The sequence below is a fragment of the Polypterus senegalus genome, chromosome 1 (assembly GCF_016835505.1).
Source record: "Polypterus senegalus isolate Bchr_013 chromosome 1, ASM1683550v1, whole genome shotgun sequence".
NCBI classification, from domain to species: domain Eukaryota; kingdom Metazoa; phylum Chordata; class Cladistia; order Polypteriformes; family Polypteridae; genus Polypterus; species Polypterus senegalus.
The window spans coordinates 198,033,024-198,050,523 of NC_053154.1; the positions used below are offsets into that span (position 1 = coordinate 198,033,024).

The 17,500-nt window shown below is 36.4% G+C and overlaps 1 protein-coding gene across 4 annotated transcripts in view; it reads right to left on the reverse strand.

Annotated features, from left to right (window-relative positions):
• farp2 (FERM, RhoGEF and pleckstrin domain protein 2) overlaps nucleotides 1-17,500 on the reverse strand; it is a 219,354-nt gene that overhangs the window by 47,694 nt on the left and 154,160 nt on the right. For all 4 annotated transcript variants that reach the window (XM_039766563.1, XM_039766557.1, XM_039766571.1 and 1 more), the window contains exons 15-17: nucleotides 8,932-9,021; nucleotides 4,388-4,521; nucleotides 3,556-3,637 (exon numbers count right to left, since the gene is read on the reverse strand). In XM_039766563.1, the coding sequence (XP_039622497.1) occupies nucleotides 3,556-3,637; nucleotides 4,388-4,521; nucleotides 8,932-9,021 (306 nt within the window). The remainder of the gene's footprint in view (nucleotides 1-3,555; nucleotides 3,638-4,387; nucleotides 4,522-8,931; nucleotides 9,022-17,500) is intronic.

Sequence of the window (17,500 nt, forward strand, 5' to 3'; positions counted from 1 at the left end):
TCTTATTGTTTAAGCTGCCTTCTCAATTATATAATGCATGTTTTCTTCAGCGCTTTTTTGAGGTCTTCCTGATTTTCTATGTGCTGCGTGATTACGTGAGAGGCGTGATGATGTCACACGAAACTCCGCCCCCACGGCGTTCAAGCTCATCTCCATTACAGTAAATGGAGAAAAAGTGCTTCCAGTTATGACCATTACGCGTAGAATTTCGATATAAAACCTGCCCAACTTTTGTAAGGAAGCTGTAAGGAATGAACCTGCCAAATTTCAGCCTTCCACCCACACGGGAAGTTGGAGAATTAGTGATGAGTCAGTCAGTGAGTGAGTGAGTGAGTGAGTGAGTGAGTGAGTGAGGGCTTTGCCTTTTATTAGTATAGATATATATACATACATATATATACACATACATATACACATATATATATATACTAGCAAAATACCAAGCCTGCAGGAGAAGTAGTGTGTTAAAGAAGCAATGAAAAGAAAAGGAAACATTTTGAAAATAACGTAACCTGATTGTCAATGTAATTGTTTTGTCACTGTTGTGAGTGATGAGTGTTGTTGTCATATATATATATATATTTACACACACACACACACATAAACATATATATATATATATATATATATATATATACAAACACACATATATAAACATATATATACATATACATACATATCTACATATATACACACACAGCTATTTCGTATCAGTGCAATACCCTGTTTGTTAAAACGGTTGACTCCCGCTCTTACGTGCAATAACAAATCAAATCATTCAGTTGTCTTTGCTCATATGTCATTTTAGAGCTGGATGCCTGGCATCTTTTTTTGGCCACAAGTTCGTTTCTGTTTGGTGTGAGGTTCTGTGTTGTGGAGATTCTCAGGATGGATTGCAGGTGCTCATCAGTGAGGTGACTCCTGTGTGCTATTTTGTTAGTCTTTATCACTGAGAAGAGCTTCTCACACAGATATGTGCTACCAAACATGCACAAGGTTCGAGCCGCATGTAGACGGACTTTTTTTGTTCATCAAAGTCACCAAAGCGCCGTGCAAACTCAGTGCGCAGTGCGCTCAGTTTATCAGCAAAGTGCGATTTGGGAACACCGTAGTGACGACTTGGTTTAACAGTACTTGGCAACAGGGAAAGTGGGGCAAGGTGAACTGGTGCATTTGTGTCTCCCATAAAAGCAGCTTCACTTGAAATCACTTTGTGATTGTGCACGGGTTAAAACGTCCGCTGAAGTGTCAGATTCTTGTTTAATTATGCTGTTTTCTGTATCTTCTGAATTGCATTCAGGTTACCCTGATGCAAGGCAGCTGAAGCGCTGCATTATGGGATCTGTAGTTTATTGTGTTACCAGCGCTTCATATACCCGGGCTTTAATAACAATAATACAGTATATAAAATGATCTCGCGGGCAGGATATAATTACACGCGGGCGGATGTGGCCCGCGGTCCTTGAGTTTGACACATATGGACTAAATAGAACTTGAAAAGATATATTTTTTCAAATGTGATCGCGCAATTCAGATAGAGTTGACGCGCACTACAGCCTGCATGCCTCAATACGTCATCCTCTCCTCGCTCTTACTTTTTTACCGTTCATCTAATGAATACACTGAGTATGGCTTTACCAAAACAATCATTGATGGCGAATAAAGTATCCATTATTCGAGTATGTAGAGCGGGATATATATATATATACACATATATACCCGCGTATCGCAGCGGAGAAGTAGTGTGTTAAAAAGGTAGAAAAGAAAAGGGAACATTTTAAAAATAACGTAACATGACTGTCAATATACAGTATTTGTTTTGTGAGTGTTACTGAGTGTTGCTGTCATCAAGGATTTGATTATCATTATTTCTTTCAATCAGGTTCGTATTTGTAGGATGTGTTGTGTTCAAGTTACATTCCGTGTTTGTCAATCGTTTTTCCACCGTGTGCTTTGTTTCCACAGTAGCTGCATTTATGAATATGCTTATCAGACGCTTCATATTTTTTGCTGCCTTCTCAATTGTGTAATTCGGTTTTGTTCAGCGCTCTTTGGAACTGTTGCCTTTTATCTGTGCACTGCGCCAGTTCACGTGAGCCGCTCGGTGTACATGCATCGAAGGTTCCCAGCTGTGCTGGTGCCATCTCGTGCTATGTCCGTGGCTGTATTTAATGTTACCTTAGTCCTGGCACTTAAAACTTCTCTCGCAGTTTCGCTGAGTTTGTGTCAAACACCACCCTGACCATCTCATCTTCCTCTCCATAAGCACAGTCCTTCACCCGTGAATATTTACCCGTGGCAATTTGCTATTGGATTGCCGCTGACGGACGGCCTTATATGGGCAGGCACTAAATTACAAACGCCAGCGGCAGCCTGTCTATGAACTTAATTTAAAGTGTTGGTTTACATCGTGCTTTGTTTCCGAAGTAGCAGAACTCATGAATATGGTTGTATATGTCACCGCCGCTTCTTATTGTTTCGCTGCCTTCTCAATTATATAATGCATGTTTCTTCAGCGCTTTTTGAGCTCTTCCTGGTTTTCTATGTACTGCGTGATTACGCGGGAGGCGTGATGATGTCACACGAAACTCCACCCCCACGGCGTTGAAGCTCATCTCCATTACAGTAAATGGAGAAAAACTGCTTCCAGTTATGACCATTATGCATAGAATTTCGATATAAAACCTGCCCAACTTTTGTAAGGAAGCTGTAAGGAATGAACCTGTCAAATTTCAGCCTTCCACCCACACGGGAAGTTGGAGAATTAGTGATGAGTCAGTGAGTGAGTGAGTGAGTGAGTGAGTGAGTGAGTGAGGGCTTTGCCTTTTATTAGTATAGATATATATACATACATATATATACACATACATATACACATATATATATATATATATATACTAGTAAAATACCAGCTCATGAGCGAGAAGTAGTGTGTTAAAGAAGCAATGAAAAGAAAAGGAAACATTTTGAAAATAACGTAACCTGATTGTCAATGTAATTGTTTTGTCACTGTTGTGAGTGATGAGTGTTGTTGTCATATATATATATATATATATATATATTTACACACACACACACACACATATACATACATACACACACACATACATATATATACACACACACACACACACATATATATACACACACATACATACATATATATACACACACATACATACATATATATATATATATATATATATATATATATATATATATATATATATATATATATATATATATATATATATATATATATATATATATATATATATATATATATATATATATATATATATATATATATGTGTATGTATGTATGTATGTATATATATATATATATATATATATATATGTATATATATATATATATGTATATATATATATATATATATATATATATATATATATATATATATATATATACATATATATATATATATATACATACATACACACACACACATACATGCATACACACACACACACACAGAGTATTATTCCATTACATAGATATATACAAACAAAAAAAACACAAAACTTACTACTCACTTTGAGAGCATTCATATTTCTTAGCATCACATCTCCGATTCTTTGGTAATCTCCTTTTACATGAGCATTAGAACGCCCTTCCCTGTTTAAATCAAATATCACAGGAACATGAAAATGCAAACTAATGCAACTTGACACATTGACAGCATGAATAAACTTTATGTCCTTTAATACCAGCTTAATTTGTCCATTCAATGTAACTTAAGAACTGATTACAAAGGGGGACACAATTTGGTAAACTTTCTTTTTATTGCTTTAAAAGTGAACTCTGACCACAATATGTCTGTTGTGCAACAGCAGCCTTGGTGAAGGAAATTTGAGGTTTTGGAAGGCTTCTCTATTAATTTTGTTTTTATCCCCAGTTTCATCTTTGGTCAACTGCAGACATGTTAAATATGGGCATAGTGCAACTCTGGTTTTAAATTTGTAAGAGACTTTTTTGTATAGCTTGAATGCTTTCTGTCTATCCTAGTCATCAGAAATGACAAGCAATGTTTGCCACTTGTGTTACATGGTACATCAGGTGATTTTAGAGGAAAGAATAATATAGATTTAAAGAAACTCTAAAAGTAAGTTGCCTTTTATGTTTATGTATTTGGTTTGATTAAGGTTTTTATGTTGGGAGTTTAGTTGACAAATACTGCAGATGCTGGTAGGCAGAATATATATATTTGATTATCTGATGTTCTCCCTATTCTCATTTTCTTTAATCTCTAGGGATCTTCTAAAATGTATCTCAAATTCTAATAGACGTGGCTTTTTTAATTTTTGAATTGGTGGAGCTTTTTAAGAGACACAAGATTCCTGATGTCTTTCATATTAATATACTCACCAGAGAGCCAGCCTCTGGTCAATTTCCTTCAAAAAACCACGATGAAATTCATAAATGGGATCAATGTTAGAAAACAGCAAAGTCATTAAGCCTTCAGGCATAGCATTCTCCTTTATTACTGCACTTCGAAACCACTGCAAGCAGAAATAAAAAACAACAGTAACAATTATATCAAAAACCCAGAGAGCCATATAATTCTGGACTACTGCAGAGAAACTGCATAGAAAATATGTAATCACATATAAATTCTCAATACATCTTGAAAAAACAGACACAAAAACAGTTAGGTTAGATGAACTGCACAGCACATTACTGCTTTATAGACAAACAAATAAAAGCTAAAAGCATCTTGAATGATGCTCTAGCTAACTTCACGTGTGTTTCAAATTTTATCAACATCTTTTGAAAAATGGCAAGATAAGAGATTAACTGGAATAAATTATTTTTGATACAACACAATTCTAAATACACCACCAATGGTATTCCTTCAAGCATTCCTTTATCCAATCAATTTAGATATTTGAGGATTTGGCAATAGAAATGTATGTATCCCAGAATACAATTTCTTCCTCTACCTCTGCATTTTCTTAAAAATCTAAATATTGCTGTCTTCCTGGGCCTTGTTTTTTTCTTTCACCTCCTGCTCAAATTGCTGCAAACAAAATCAATATTCTATCACTTAATTCCTAGCACCTCATATTGCTTGGACAACGCCAAATCTCAGGTCTTTAAATTAACCTGAAATGGTAGGAGTTTGTGGTTAAAAGTACACACCTATAACTTTTACCAAAAATCCTGCGGACTTTTTTTTATACCTGAAATGGAATTACAGTACATCATTAAACAGTTTTTGTTTGTCTCGATTCCATAACTGTTACTTTAAAATGAGTTCATCAAGAACACAGGGACACAGTTGGAAACTTGTTCAGGTTAAATTTTGCACAAACATTAGGAAGTTTTTCTTTACATGAAGAACTAGACACATGGAATAAGTTACCAAGTAGTGTGGTAGACTTTCACTACTAGACGATATTTTGGAGGAATTAAATAGATATGACTGGTGAGTTTTGTTGGAATGAATGGCCTGTTCTTGTCTAGATTGTTTTATTGTTCCAATGCTCACATAAGATCTGGCTGACTTTATCTTTGCTCTTTTATGATTTTGGCCATTCAGGCATTGAACTCAGTTGAGAGATGACTGTTTCATGTTGAGGTGGCACAAAAATATATATTTATTAATTCATCTCTAATGACAGGACACCAATGTACGTACAATCGTTGATCTCTCCAAAGCATTATGACTTTTAGGTATATTTCCAATGACTCTGTACTCTGCATATTTCAGACCACTAAGTCCATCAAGCTTGTTTATTTAGCTAATAGCTGAGCTGTGTCAATATTTCATCCAAATAGTTCTTAAAGGTTGTCAACATTTCTGCTTCAACTGCACGTCTCGGAAGTTTGTTCAAGATTCCCACAACTTTTTGCGTGAAAAACTTCTTTATGGCTTCAAGTACTAAATGCAGTTAATATCCACTGGTGTTCTTGAGTATGTGATTCACCCTTAAGCTGAAAAATTCTACTGGATCTACTTTATTAATGCTTTGAGGTGTTCTCTGCTAGGAACTGAACAAGTTGAATTCACCGATTCTTTCAGAGTACAACATGTCCTTAAGTTTTGGGATGCCCTTGGTTGCTCTCCTTTGCTCAGCTTCAATTGCTTCTATTACTTTCTTGTAGCGTGGTGACAGAACTGTGCACAATACCCCAGGTGTTGTCCTACTAGCGCATTATATAGTATAAGCATAACATCCCTTGATTTATATTCAACAGCTGTTACAATATAACCTAACATTATATTTGCTTTTATAATCGTTTAAGCATATTGTATAGACAATGAAAAAATCTGTGTCAACATAAACCCTTAATTCCTTTTCAGATGTTACTTCATGTAGGGCAGTGTCTCCCATCTTGTATTTACAATTCACATTCTTTTTGCTCTTGTGCAGCTCTTTGCACATTTGTACATTAAACAGCATTTTCTGAAGTGTTACCTTAGTTCTGAAACATGTCCAGGTCTTCTTGAATGTCTTTTGTCTGCCACTGCTCAAATTTTAATGTCATCTGCAAATTTCACAATTTGCTGACTATATCAGAAACAATGTGATCAATATAAATCAGAAAAAGTAACAGTCTAAGGACAGACACCCTCGAGGGCACATATCTGTACTCTCTGTCTTTTGTTGGTTAACAAAAGGTAACTGATGAACTGGATGTCTACATATTCTAGTTTTAGTATTAATAATCAGTGTGGGACTGTATCAAAGACTTTTTGAAAGCCTAAATAACTTTAGTTAAATGCATTGCTTTTGTCAAATACAAAACAAATCTAAAAGAGTCATTTGGCAGGATCTCCCTCCCACAAACCTTTGCATGCTGTTATTTAGTATATCATTTTCATATAGGTACTTTTCTAACTTTATGCTTAATATTTTGTCTATAATTTTACATGGTACAAAAGTAAGACTTGTTGCATTGTAATAAGCAGGATCCATTTTGTCTCCTACTTAAAAACTAGAGTCACATTTGCAACTTTCCAGTCCTCAGGTGATTCTCCTTTCGTATTTGACTGCTCAAGAATGCCTAATGAGGGTTTATAAATGACTTATTTGATTTGTTCCAATACAACTAGAAAGATCCCATCAGGTCTAGGGATTTTATTAGCCTTCAATGTATCAAGAGTTTGAAGCATATCTGAATTTTCTATTTTAAAATCTATTAACTACAAACTTGTGTTTACTTCCACAAAGGACATCCCAGGAAGTAGTTCAGGAACTACTTGTGCACTTCAGCATGTCTTACACGTAATTATTCTTTCATCTTTAGCTTTAAACAGCTCTTAAAACCAATTGTGCCCATTTACATTCTTGTTTAACTTCATTCCCTGTATATCAGGGACACTGTATTAAAAAAATGCATGCTGTCTTACAACAACTCCAACTATCAGCTGTAACAGCTGCTCTCGTAGAACATTTCTTACTCATTGACAGTATCACAACATGTGTCTCATATCTGATTCTTTGTATCACTTGCTCACTTAATGTACTTGGTACCTACATTGATGGATTAAAGGCCAGAAGTACACATGACCGTCATCATCAAGTTCTTCCATGAGAACCTTGAATACCATGAGGATTGATTGAGGTCATTCATGTTAGGTAGAATGCCTAGAGGGGGTTGGGCGGTTTCGTGGCCTGGAACCCCTGCAGATTTAATTTTTTTTCTCCAGCCATCTGGGGTTTTTTTTTTTTTTTTCCTGTCCATCGGACCATACTTTTATTCTATGTTATTTAGTGTTCCATTATTTTAGTTCTTATTTATTTTGTCTTTTTTCATCATGTAAAGCACTTTAACCTGCATTATTTGTATGAAAATGTGCTATAAATGCTGTTTTAACTTTCTTCCATGTCTTCCGGGAGTTGTCTAATGGTTTGATATTTATGTTTGGGGTCTCCTTGTCGAACAGTCTTCTAGTCCTTTTACTTCTTATCAAAAGAGAGTTTTTTTTTTTTTTTCTGTAGTTCTGTAACTGCACATAAACATATTATTGATTAGAGATGGAAATCCCCTATTCAGTAGTGGGTTGTGTTTGTTTTCATTTAATTCACTAGGAAATGTCTATTTCTAGGAAAGAAAAAAAAAAAAAAGCCTTTTCTAAAAAAACCCAATCTATATAAACGGCAGCTAAAGCTCTAAATCCTATATATGCTATTTGTTATGTATTACTATTATTCACACTCTCTCTCTCTCTTTCATGTTTGCAGCTCACTTTACCTGAAACTTCATAGCACTGGGTGGTGTGGGGGACTATTGGCTTGGCCTTCAATGAAAGTTTGTGTTTTAGATGGCATCTCATGTTGTGGCCTGGAGGTTATGTTTATCTATTGGATGGGCTTCAATTTCATCATTGCTGTATTATTTTCATTCATATTTAATGGTCAAAGAATAAAAATGTAATAATAAAAGTGATCATTCTAGAACTGTGGGCTATTGCAGTCTTTTGATTTTTATGTTCAGATTATTTTCCCATAAGTGATGCATCATAATGAGTAACAACTGAATGAAGTATGAAGTGTTTTTTTACATTGACATCTAAGATAGCTAATACACTATGGAACTGACCTGGAATTGAGCACAAAATGTCATAGTGTATCATACAGTAATGAAAACAGAAACTATGAAACCATGAAAGAGAGTTACCTAATGTCTACAAGATTTATCATTTATAATGTCTTTATATTTAAATGAAGATTAAGCATAATGTCTATAGAGATGGCCAAATCAATTTTGGTTGAGAACTCTGCTTGATCTGTGTGAAAAAACAAATACTAAATTGATAACTAACCGAGAAATGGAAACAGTCCACACTAGCTTTTGCTTTGTAGAGTTCTTTTCATGTTCACCTCTACTTCTTGTAAGTTGTATTTGTAACTTCATTGTGATAATTGTAACTTTGAATACAATTTAAAAAATTAATTTCTTACCACTGTGATGACCTCCAAATCTTTCAGGTAAGTTCTCTCTGTGGTCAGTATTTCTTTGGCTATAAAGTAGGCTTTGTCAGTTGGATACCTCTGAAATGAGTCAAGCAGAAAAGAAATCAGCACTTTGAGACTAACATGCAGTGTGACACATTTCACTTGTTTGTGTTCTGGAGAACCATAGCTTTCAGACACAAACATAAGAATAACCCCAGACTATTTGTTCTTGAAGATACTGCAGCCACACTAAAGAGAGACTTTTCTGGTGCCTAAATTACTGGCAAGCAAATAATATTTTGCAGTCTTTCAGTAAAGGCTCAAAAAAAAAAATCAAGAATTGAAGAACTAAAACATTAGTAGTAAATCTTCATTAATATCATTTCTGAAACAGATAATTAGCAATACTTTGGGATTACAGGTAGATTAGCTAATTATATTTTGATTTGTAATGGTTCAGGCATTACCTCCTATTTCTGCTAATCTACTGTACTGCAATAATTTGTTACTTAAAAAATGCCTGGTGTTAAAGTGATTCCACTCATGTGGCATACGCTATCAGTTGACAATTTCATAACGCACAAGGTGGTGTACACTAATCCCTCCTCGATCGCAGGGGTTGCGTTCCAGAAGCGATAGGTGAAAATCCACGAAGTAGAAACCATATGTTTGTATGGTTATTTTTATATATTTTAAGCCCTTATAAACTCTCCCACACTGTTAACATTATTAGAGCCCTCTAGACACGAAATAACACCCTTTAGTCAAAAGTTTAAACTGTGCTCCATGACAAGACAGAGATGACAGTTCTTTCTCACAATTAAAAGAATGCAAACATATCTTCTCTTCAAAGGAGCGCCGTCAGGAGTAGAGAATGTCAGAGAGCGCGCTCGCTAAGAAAAGCAAACAATCAAAAAATCAATACGTGCTTTTAAGTATGTAGAAGCACCGTGATAAGGCGGCATTTTGTAGAGGAGTGTTCGTATCTTCTAGGCAAACAGCCTCTGTGCAAACAGTCCCTCTGCTCACACCCCCTTCGTCAGGCAGAGAGAGTGAGAGAGATAGAGAGAAGCAAACAATCAAGCACCGCGCGGGAAGCATATCTTATATCATTGAGGAGTTTTAGTTAATATGGAATACATGCTCTGATTGGGTAGCTTCTAAGCCATCCGCCAATAGCGTCCCTTGTATGAAATCAACTGGGCAAACAAACTGAGGAAGCATGTACCATAAATTAAAAGACCTATTGTCCGCAGAAAGCCGCGAACCAGCGAAAAATCCGTGATATATATTTAGATATGCTTACATTTAAAATCCGCGATAGAGTGAAGCCGCGAAAGTCGAAGCACGATATAGCTAGGGATTACTGTACTTAGTTTTCAAGCTCTTCTAAGTTCCAGGTGTTTGTTTTCTTTTCAAATATTGCACAGTTCCTGTTAAACACATTCAATATAAATGATACTGGTCAAAAAAACAAAAAACAAAAACAAAACAGTATTTTCAAACTGTGTTCAGAATTTCTCATTTTATTTTGTGTTTGCTCATTCAGTGCTTGATTTCTTTTGTATTTGCAGCTAATTACAAATAATGAATATCAGGAGAATTCTGGATTTTTTAAAATGTAATCCGATTACTACCAGCGAAGTAAAAATGGTGAGTTTCGATTTCTGTCCACAGTGCTGCACTAAGAAGGGCTTTAGCTTCAGCTGGCCTGTTTTCAAGCTAAAGCTCTGTAAGTTATGAATCACTGCTATAAACTCTTAGCTGAATTTTGATGTTAAATCCTTTAAAAAAATATTTCACAATCGATTTAAGAGTATGAATTTGTTAATAATTTAGAATGAATGACAAATTCTTTTGTTTTAGTCAAATGATGCGCATGTAACCTGTTATTTGTTATATTTCCAGGGCATTTTCTGGGATTTTACTATCTGAGTGAAGGACTGGGAATTAAAAAAAAAAGTGTACATTGCTGCCATGTTTTAAGTGGTAGCTCTGTAGCGACCTTTTCAAGTAATAAATATTATTGACCTTAAATGTAATTCTACAATAAGTGGCACAAACTAATATCTACAACACAGTCAATATAAACATTTCCAAAGATGCTTAAAATTTTAATCCCTACACCTTTTGGAGAACTATGTGCATAACAGGTCCATGAGAAAATGGGTTCCACACATATATTCAACTATCCAAAAGAAAACAGAGCAAAAGCAGAAGCCCAGTTGTCTGAGCTTAGAACAAAGTCACTTTTCCATTGAGTTATGGGTAGGTTAGGAGTTTTTCAATTAAAATAAATTAACAAGCTTTTAATGTAATATTGGAAATTGTTATTACTTTATTGTTGCATAATCCTATTCCATTCAGTGTTATTTTAAACCATTTGCAGTAATGAACTCACCATGGTAACATGGCCATTATTTGTATGTTCATAATAAGTGCTTATGAATGCTTTGAAATCACTTCAGTTTCTTTTTTCCAGCGCCTCCTCACTCACCGGTATGAGAAAACCCCCACATATGATACACTGCTCTACTAGCCCTGATTTCTAGTTATGCCAGATGTGAAGCTTTTTGGCTCTCTAGACAGGAAAATCCCTCATTTTTAGGCCGCTTTTTTTTACTATATTTTGTGCATGAAATTACACTCCTATGATAAAGGGTGAATCAAATGGTCAATTGGAGTTGGGCATACCCCAAAAGTCAAAAATTTGGATCAGTAATATAAGCATGTGGAGTGTCGTTTTATGCTATTTGAGGTGGTTGATCACAAATGTATTTTTGAAATTTGATTCTTTACTGGTGATCCTAGCCCACTAAGAGCTACTCCCAGAAGGTTAAAAATAACAAACATCAAAAATGAGTATGTAAAATATTGTTTTAGACCAGGGGCTCCCAACTCCAGTCTTGGAGGGATGTAGTTGCTGCAGGGTTTCAGTCTAACCCCTTTCTTAATTGGTATCCTGCTTTTGCTGTTAATTAACTTCTTTTGAAGTAATTTTAATTGACTTGCTCTTGAAGACTCAGACCCCTTAATTTTTTGTTTTTCCTGAATTAGCAGCCAAACAATAATGAGATACAAAATGAGCCAAACATGACCAGCAGTATCTGAAAATAAAGAAAGGTGAAGGTCTCTGGACTGTTGATCTGCTCAGGTCCCCAAAACATTTTAACAGTGCTCTTAGAAAAGAGAAAATTAACAGTTTCAGAAAAGTATGCTATTGCACAATGACAGCAACAACAAGCTATGGAATTAAAGAACTGGTTTAATTAACAACAAGAATCAGCACCTAATTAATCAACTGGTTGGAGTGAAATTGGTTGGAGTTTGAGGATCTGACTTGGTCTTCTCTTGGTTCACTCACTTCACGTTTCATTTCTATTTAGTCAAGTAAACTAAAATTAACTCAAAAGAAGTTCATTAGCAGCAAAAACAGGGCACTAATTAAGAAAGGGGTTAGAATGAAAACCAGCAGCCACTGCAGCCCTCCAGTTTTAGCATTGATTTATAAACTATCTCAAAGGCCATGATTATGAATATGTCATTTTTGACTTTTGCTTCTTTACTAGTGATCTAGCCCTCTATGACCATTTATCAAAGAGTGAAGTTACAAATTTCTAATATAGCTGATAATAGTTATAGTTTAAACATTTAAATTGAAGCACAAATTTTAATATTTAAATTATTGGACAAAATATTCTTCTTCACAACATACCTCTACCTCATGAAGTAAATTAGTACATTTCATATGAACATCCTGAATTAGAGCAGCTTACACTAATTCAGACTTTTCTTTTGAAACAGTAAAATTTGAACAGAGCACCCTGTATTACATATACTGTATAATTTAATCCCAAATAAGTTTTGCACAAACTGATTAAGGATGTACATTATAAATAAATTAATTAATTTCTTGTGTGAAACATATTAATATTAACATATTCCTGTCACACAGAAGTGGAGACTTGGAAGTTAATTTTTAAATTAACATTATAAATGTGCTCTTCTTTACTAGTAAAAATATTCTCAAACAAATTTATTGCTTATAAATATAATATTGTACAAGTTACAAAGGACCAGAACAAATAGTTATTGCACACTGAAGTAGTACAGAATACATTTCTGCCTTATGATGTCTCCTGAAAGTGTGGCACACAACCAGACTGCTAGTAAATTAACAAAAGTTACTGATGACAGGACTGCAAAGTAAGACATGTAAAGGGGAATCTGAAGATTTCCTTTTCAAGGCTAACCAAACAAGTGCAGGTCAAATACCTTCTAATTCTATTTATGGTATCATGGTTCAGATATCTGCAATTGCAGAGTTGATAACCTAACAACATTTTTAATGCTTTCCATCTTTTGCAAAATTTAATCTTAAATATAAATAACTCTTTGAATTTCTTTGTGACTAACTCTGTGATAACAGAAAGTGCTTCAATTTAACCTCCTTGGCATCAACCCCAAGTGTGATTCAGGCTAAGAATTCTATGTTAAGCCTGAATCAGACTCAGGGTGACGTGTAACAAAGTTAAAGTGTCAATTGCAAATAACTCTCTGGAAAGTATTCTGCTGTCATCGAGTAGATGAAATATCATGCTCCCAAAAAAAAAAAGAAAGAGAGTATTTCTATGTGTTCTTCTATTTTATGGCAACTCAATATTGATGAGAGACAAATGAAAAGCCCTAAAGCCAATTTTAGAACAAACTGAAGGCGAATCACTGCTCAAATCGAGTGATAGTGAGGACAATGTGAATTGGACATCAGATGTTCACACAGACAGTGAAGTTGACAACTGTTTGGTGGACTCTAACCTGCCAAGTTTCAAAGATTTGGTGTTCATACTACTGCTGACAATCCTGCACCTCCTCGTTGCCCATTTATATGTAACCCTGTCTGTTCATCATGATTCAGTGGATTCTTTATGATTTGTTGATGATAGTCTGGAGGAGAAAATAGTTGTTAAAAATAACTGCTATGCTGAGCAGCGCCAGAAAAGGCACAGTAAACCATTTGCACATCACTGCAAATGACATGTAGGTGCTTTTCTGTCTCCTAATACTGCAGGGCACAGTGGGTAAACCAGTGCATCACTAATAATGATGACTATATCAACCTATGAACCTATACAAACTGTGAAATGTGTATAAGGTAATCATCAAAAATACAAACAGGGTGAATTTCCTGATCATGTCATAAGTATTTATGAAAGTCACATGGGTTACAAGGGAAGGCTGTTGCGGATACACCACATTACATCCAAATGCCGTTCAGAGCATTCTTTGGGTACCTCTGAAACGTGATACTTTACACTGGTAGAGAGACCAAGTGGAATGGCAATTACAATAAATATGGTGTTGATACACCATCTATGCTGTCACTGGTGGCCCCTTTGCTTGACCAAAGTAACTGTTTAATAAAGGACAGTTTCTACACCTCACATTAACTGCTTGATACTTCAAAGGAAAATTAACGGATACAACACTATATGATCAAACAGCTGTTATATGCCTGGTGACTCCAGTCGCTGAACGCATCAAATAGCAGCATGGTGCAGTAGCTGTGTGGCAAAAAGTAAAAATGACTGTGATCAAGTGGAAGGAAAACAAAAATGTGTGTCTAACCAATGTTTAAACTGCAGAAACTTTCAATGTTTGTGTCAGGGCAATATGGAAGTCACTCTGCCTTGTGCTTGGTAGGCTACAATAACAACAAAGGGCAGTGTCAATCATGTAGGTCAGGTACCGACACTCTACCCTGTCAAGCAGTAGAAAATATACAAAACTAGCCGAAGCCCGCCGTAGCATACAGCAGTGTAAGAATAGGAATGGAAAACAGTGAGAAAGGAATTCAGTATAACAAAGGCTTAGGAAACCACCGTCGCAGTATAACGAAAATAGCAAGGAGCGAAACCAATGCCAATGGTCAAGAGAGTACCTTCCTGTAGCATGCGACGGAAAACATAGACATATATAGATAGACGCCGCATTCACTGTGTTGCCCAGTCGACACGATAAGTCAGCACGTGTGCCCTATTCCGAGTGGTAAAAGTGCCATTTAAACTAATACAAGTAGACGTGGAAACCGGGTTTTCTGATGAAAAACCAATATCGTTTACATACAACAGATTTTGGCGAATTGTTTAAATGCAATTATTTATATCCATTTATACACTAAATGCGTGCATATCCCATGGTCTTAGAGTTGGTGGGTGGGCCTCTCTGTCTTGCTTGCCCTTAGTTAGAGTTGGTGGGCGGGGCTCTGAGTTGGCGATCGTGGCTCTCTGTCTTGCGTGTGGTGTAAAGTCAATGTGGCTCAGAGGTGCATGTGGACATTTGCACAGACGAAAGCGACTGAGGCAGTGTTTGGCAAGTTGTTGCGTGTCTCGAGAGCGGCGCTGGCCTCGGGAGGACAGTTACAGTTGGCGTGCATGGCTGTTGTGTGTATCCCATGACGCGGTAGGAGGATTAGAGTTGGCAGGCAGGGTTCTGTCTTGCTTGCCCTTAGTGAATTATATATATATATATACTAGCAAAATACCCGCGCTTCGCAGCGGTGAAGTACTGCATTAAAATTTTTATTAAGAAGAAAATTTAACCTTTTTAAACTGAGGGAAAAATCTGCCAATAATTATTTGTTAAGGATCTCATTGTATACCATGTTGTCAGTTCGGCCCTCCGGTTGTAACATGACCAAGCTGTGTGCTGAGCTTACTCTTGAGCATGCAATTTACAGTTGGCCATGTGAACAGTAATCTTGTCTCAAATCTCACAGCTTGGATTGCTGCTGTCATAATCGGTTTGAGTTTCATGGTTTCTTTCAATTAAGACAGTTTTTGCAGGATTTGTTGTGTTGAAGTAACATTCGGCATCTGTCAAGCGTTGTAAGCACACAACCGGTTTCATTGATAAAATCATATACAGCTTTTGAGAGTTTAAACATTCATAAACATCAAACTGTCCACTACTGAAATCGTCACCTGTGAATCTAAGATGTTTAAGAGGCATTGGCGGTTGTCAAAACGTGTAAAATATTTGGCCATTTCAGTACACTTGAAAGCGACAACCGAACAATTCAGCGGCAGCCATCAACTCACATGCAGAACCATAGGTGAAGGGCTTAAGCATTTCACTTTTCTAGTGCTCCTGTGTAGTATAATATCTCCTGTACCGTCATCAGTCCACACCTTGAACCTGTCCCTGTCATTCAATACATAAGACACAATGTTCCTCCGGATATCAAGAGTGAGCCGGATATGGCAGTGCAATATGTAACAAAGAGAATGGAAAAGGTAGGTGCCATCTCCGGGCATGGAAACCACTCGGTAAGCGACAGTTCTTTGATCGATGGTAATCACCTGGTAATGGCGGTTGGAATGATAAAGGAAATGGGTACCTGAGCAATGTAAAGTAAGTCTAAAATACCTATACAATAACTATAATTGTAATAAACAAACAATAAAACAGCGGAGAATCCGTAGATTAAACAAAAAGGCTGTAGTTATCAGTAGGGAGACGTGAATCCCTTGGCAAAGCAAGGTAGGGAATGTAGAGACCGGAGCGACGGACGGTCTTATATAGGCAGGCAGCCAACAACGTGGAAGGAGTTGGGATGGGGGACCCAACGCCACCTCACACGGTGACTGAGTGTACGTAAGTAGGATTCAGTTAGCGTTGGGAACCCGTGTACCAAATTTCTTGAAGATGGACCCATAAGTAACAAAGACTGTTGAAAAGTTCAATATGGCGGCCGACAGTGGCATCATACCACCGAAATAAGTATGTACATTGGTTTCGGTTAGCGCAGGGAAGCCACCTACCAAATTTCGTGAAGATGGGGCCATGAATAAGAAAGTTCAATATGGCGGACGTTGTTGACCGTTACGTGAAGAATTTCGAAATGAAACCTGCTTAACTTTTGTAAGTAAGCTGTAAGGAATGGGCCCGCCAAATTTCAGCCTTCTACCTACACGGGAAGTCGGAGAATTAGTGACGTTTGGAATACTCAATATGGCGGCCGACAGTGGCGTCATACCACCGAAATAAGTACGTACATCGGTTTTGGTTAGCGCAGGGAAGCCGCCTACCAAATTTCATGAAGATGGGGCCATAAATAAGAAAGTTCAACATGGCGGACGTTGTCGACCAGTACGTGTAGAATTTCGAAATTGAAACCTGCTTAACTTTTGTAAGTAAGCTGTAAGGAGTAAGCCTGCCAAATTTCAGCTTTCTACCTACATGGGAAGTTGGAGAATTAGTGATAAGTCAGTGAGTGAGGGCTTTGCCTTTTATTAGTATAGACTTGCAGAATACCCGCGCTTCGCAGCGGAGAAGTAGTGTGTTAAAGAAGTTATGAAAAAGAAAAGCAAACATTTTAAAAATAACGTAAGATGATTGTTAATGTAATTGTTTTGTCATTGATATGGGTGTTGTTGTCATATCTATCTGTATATATATATATATATATATATAGCAAAATACCTGCGATTGGCAGCGGAGAAGTAAAAAGAAAAGGAAACATTTTACTAATAACGTAACATGATTGACAATGTAATTGTTTTGTCATTGTCATGAG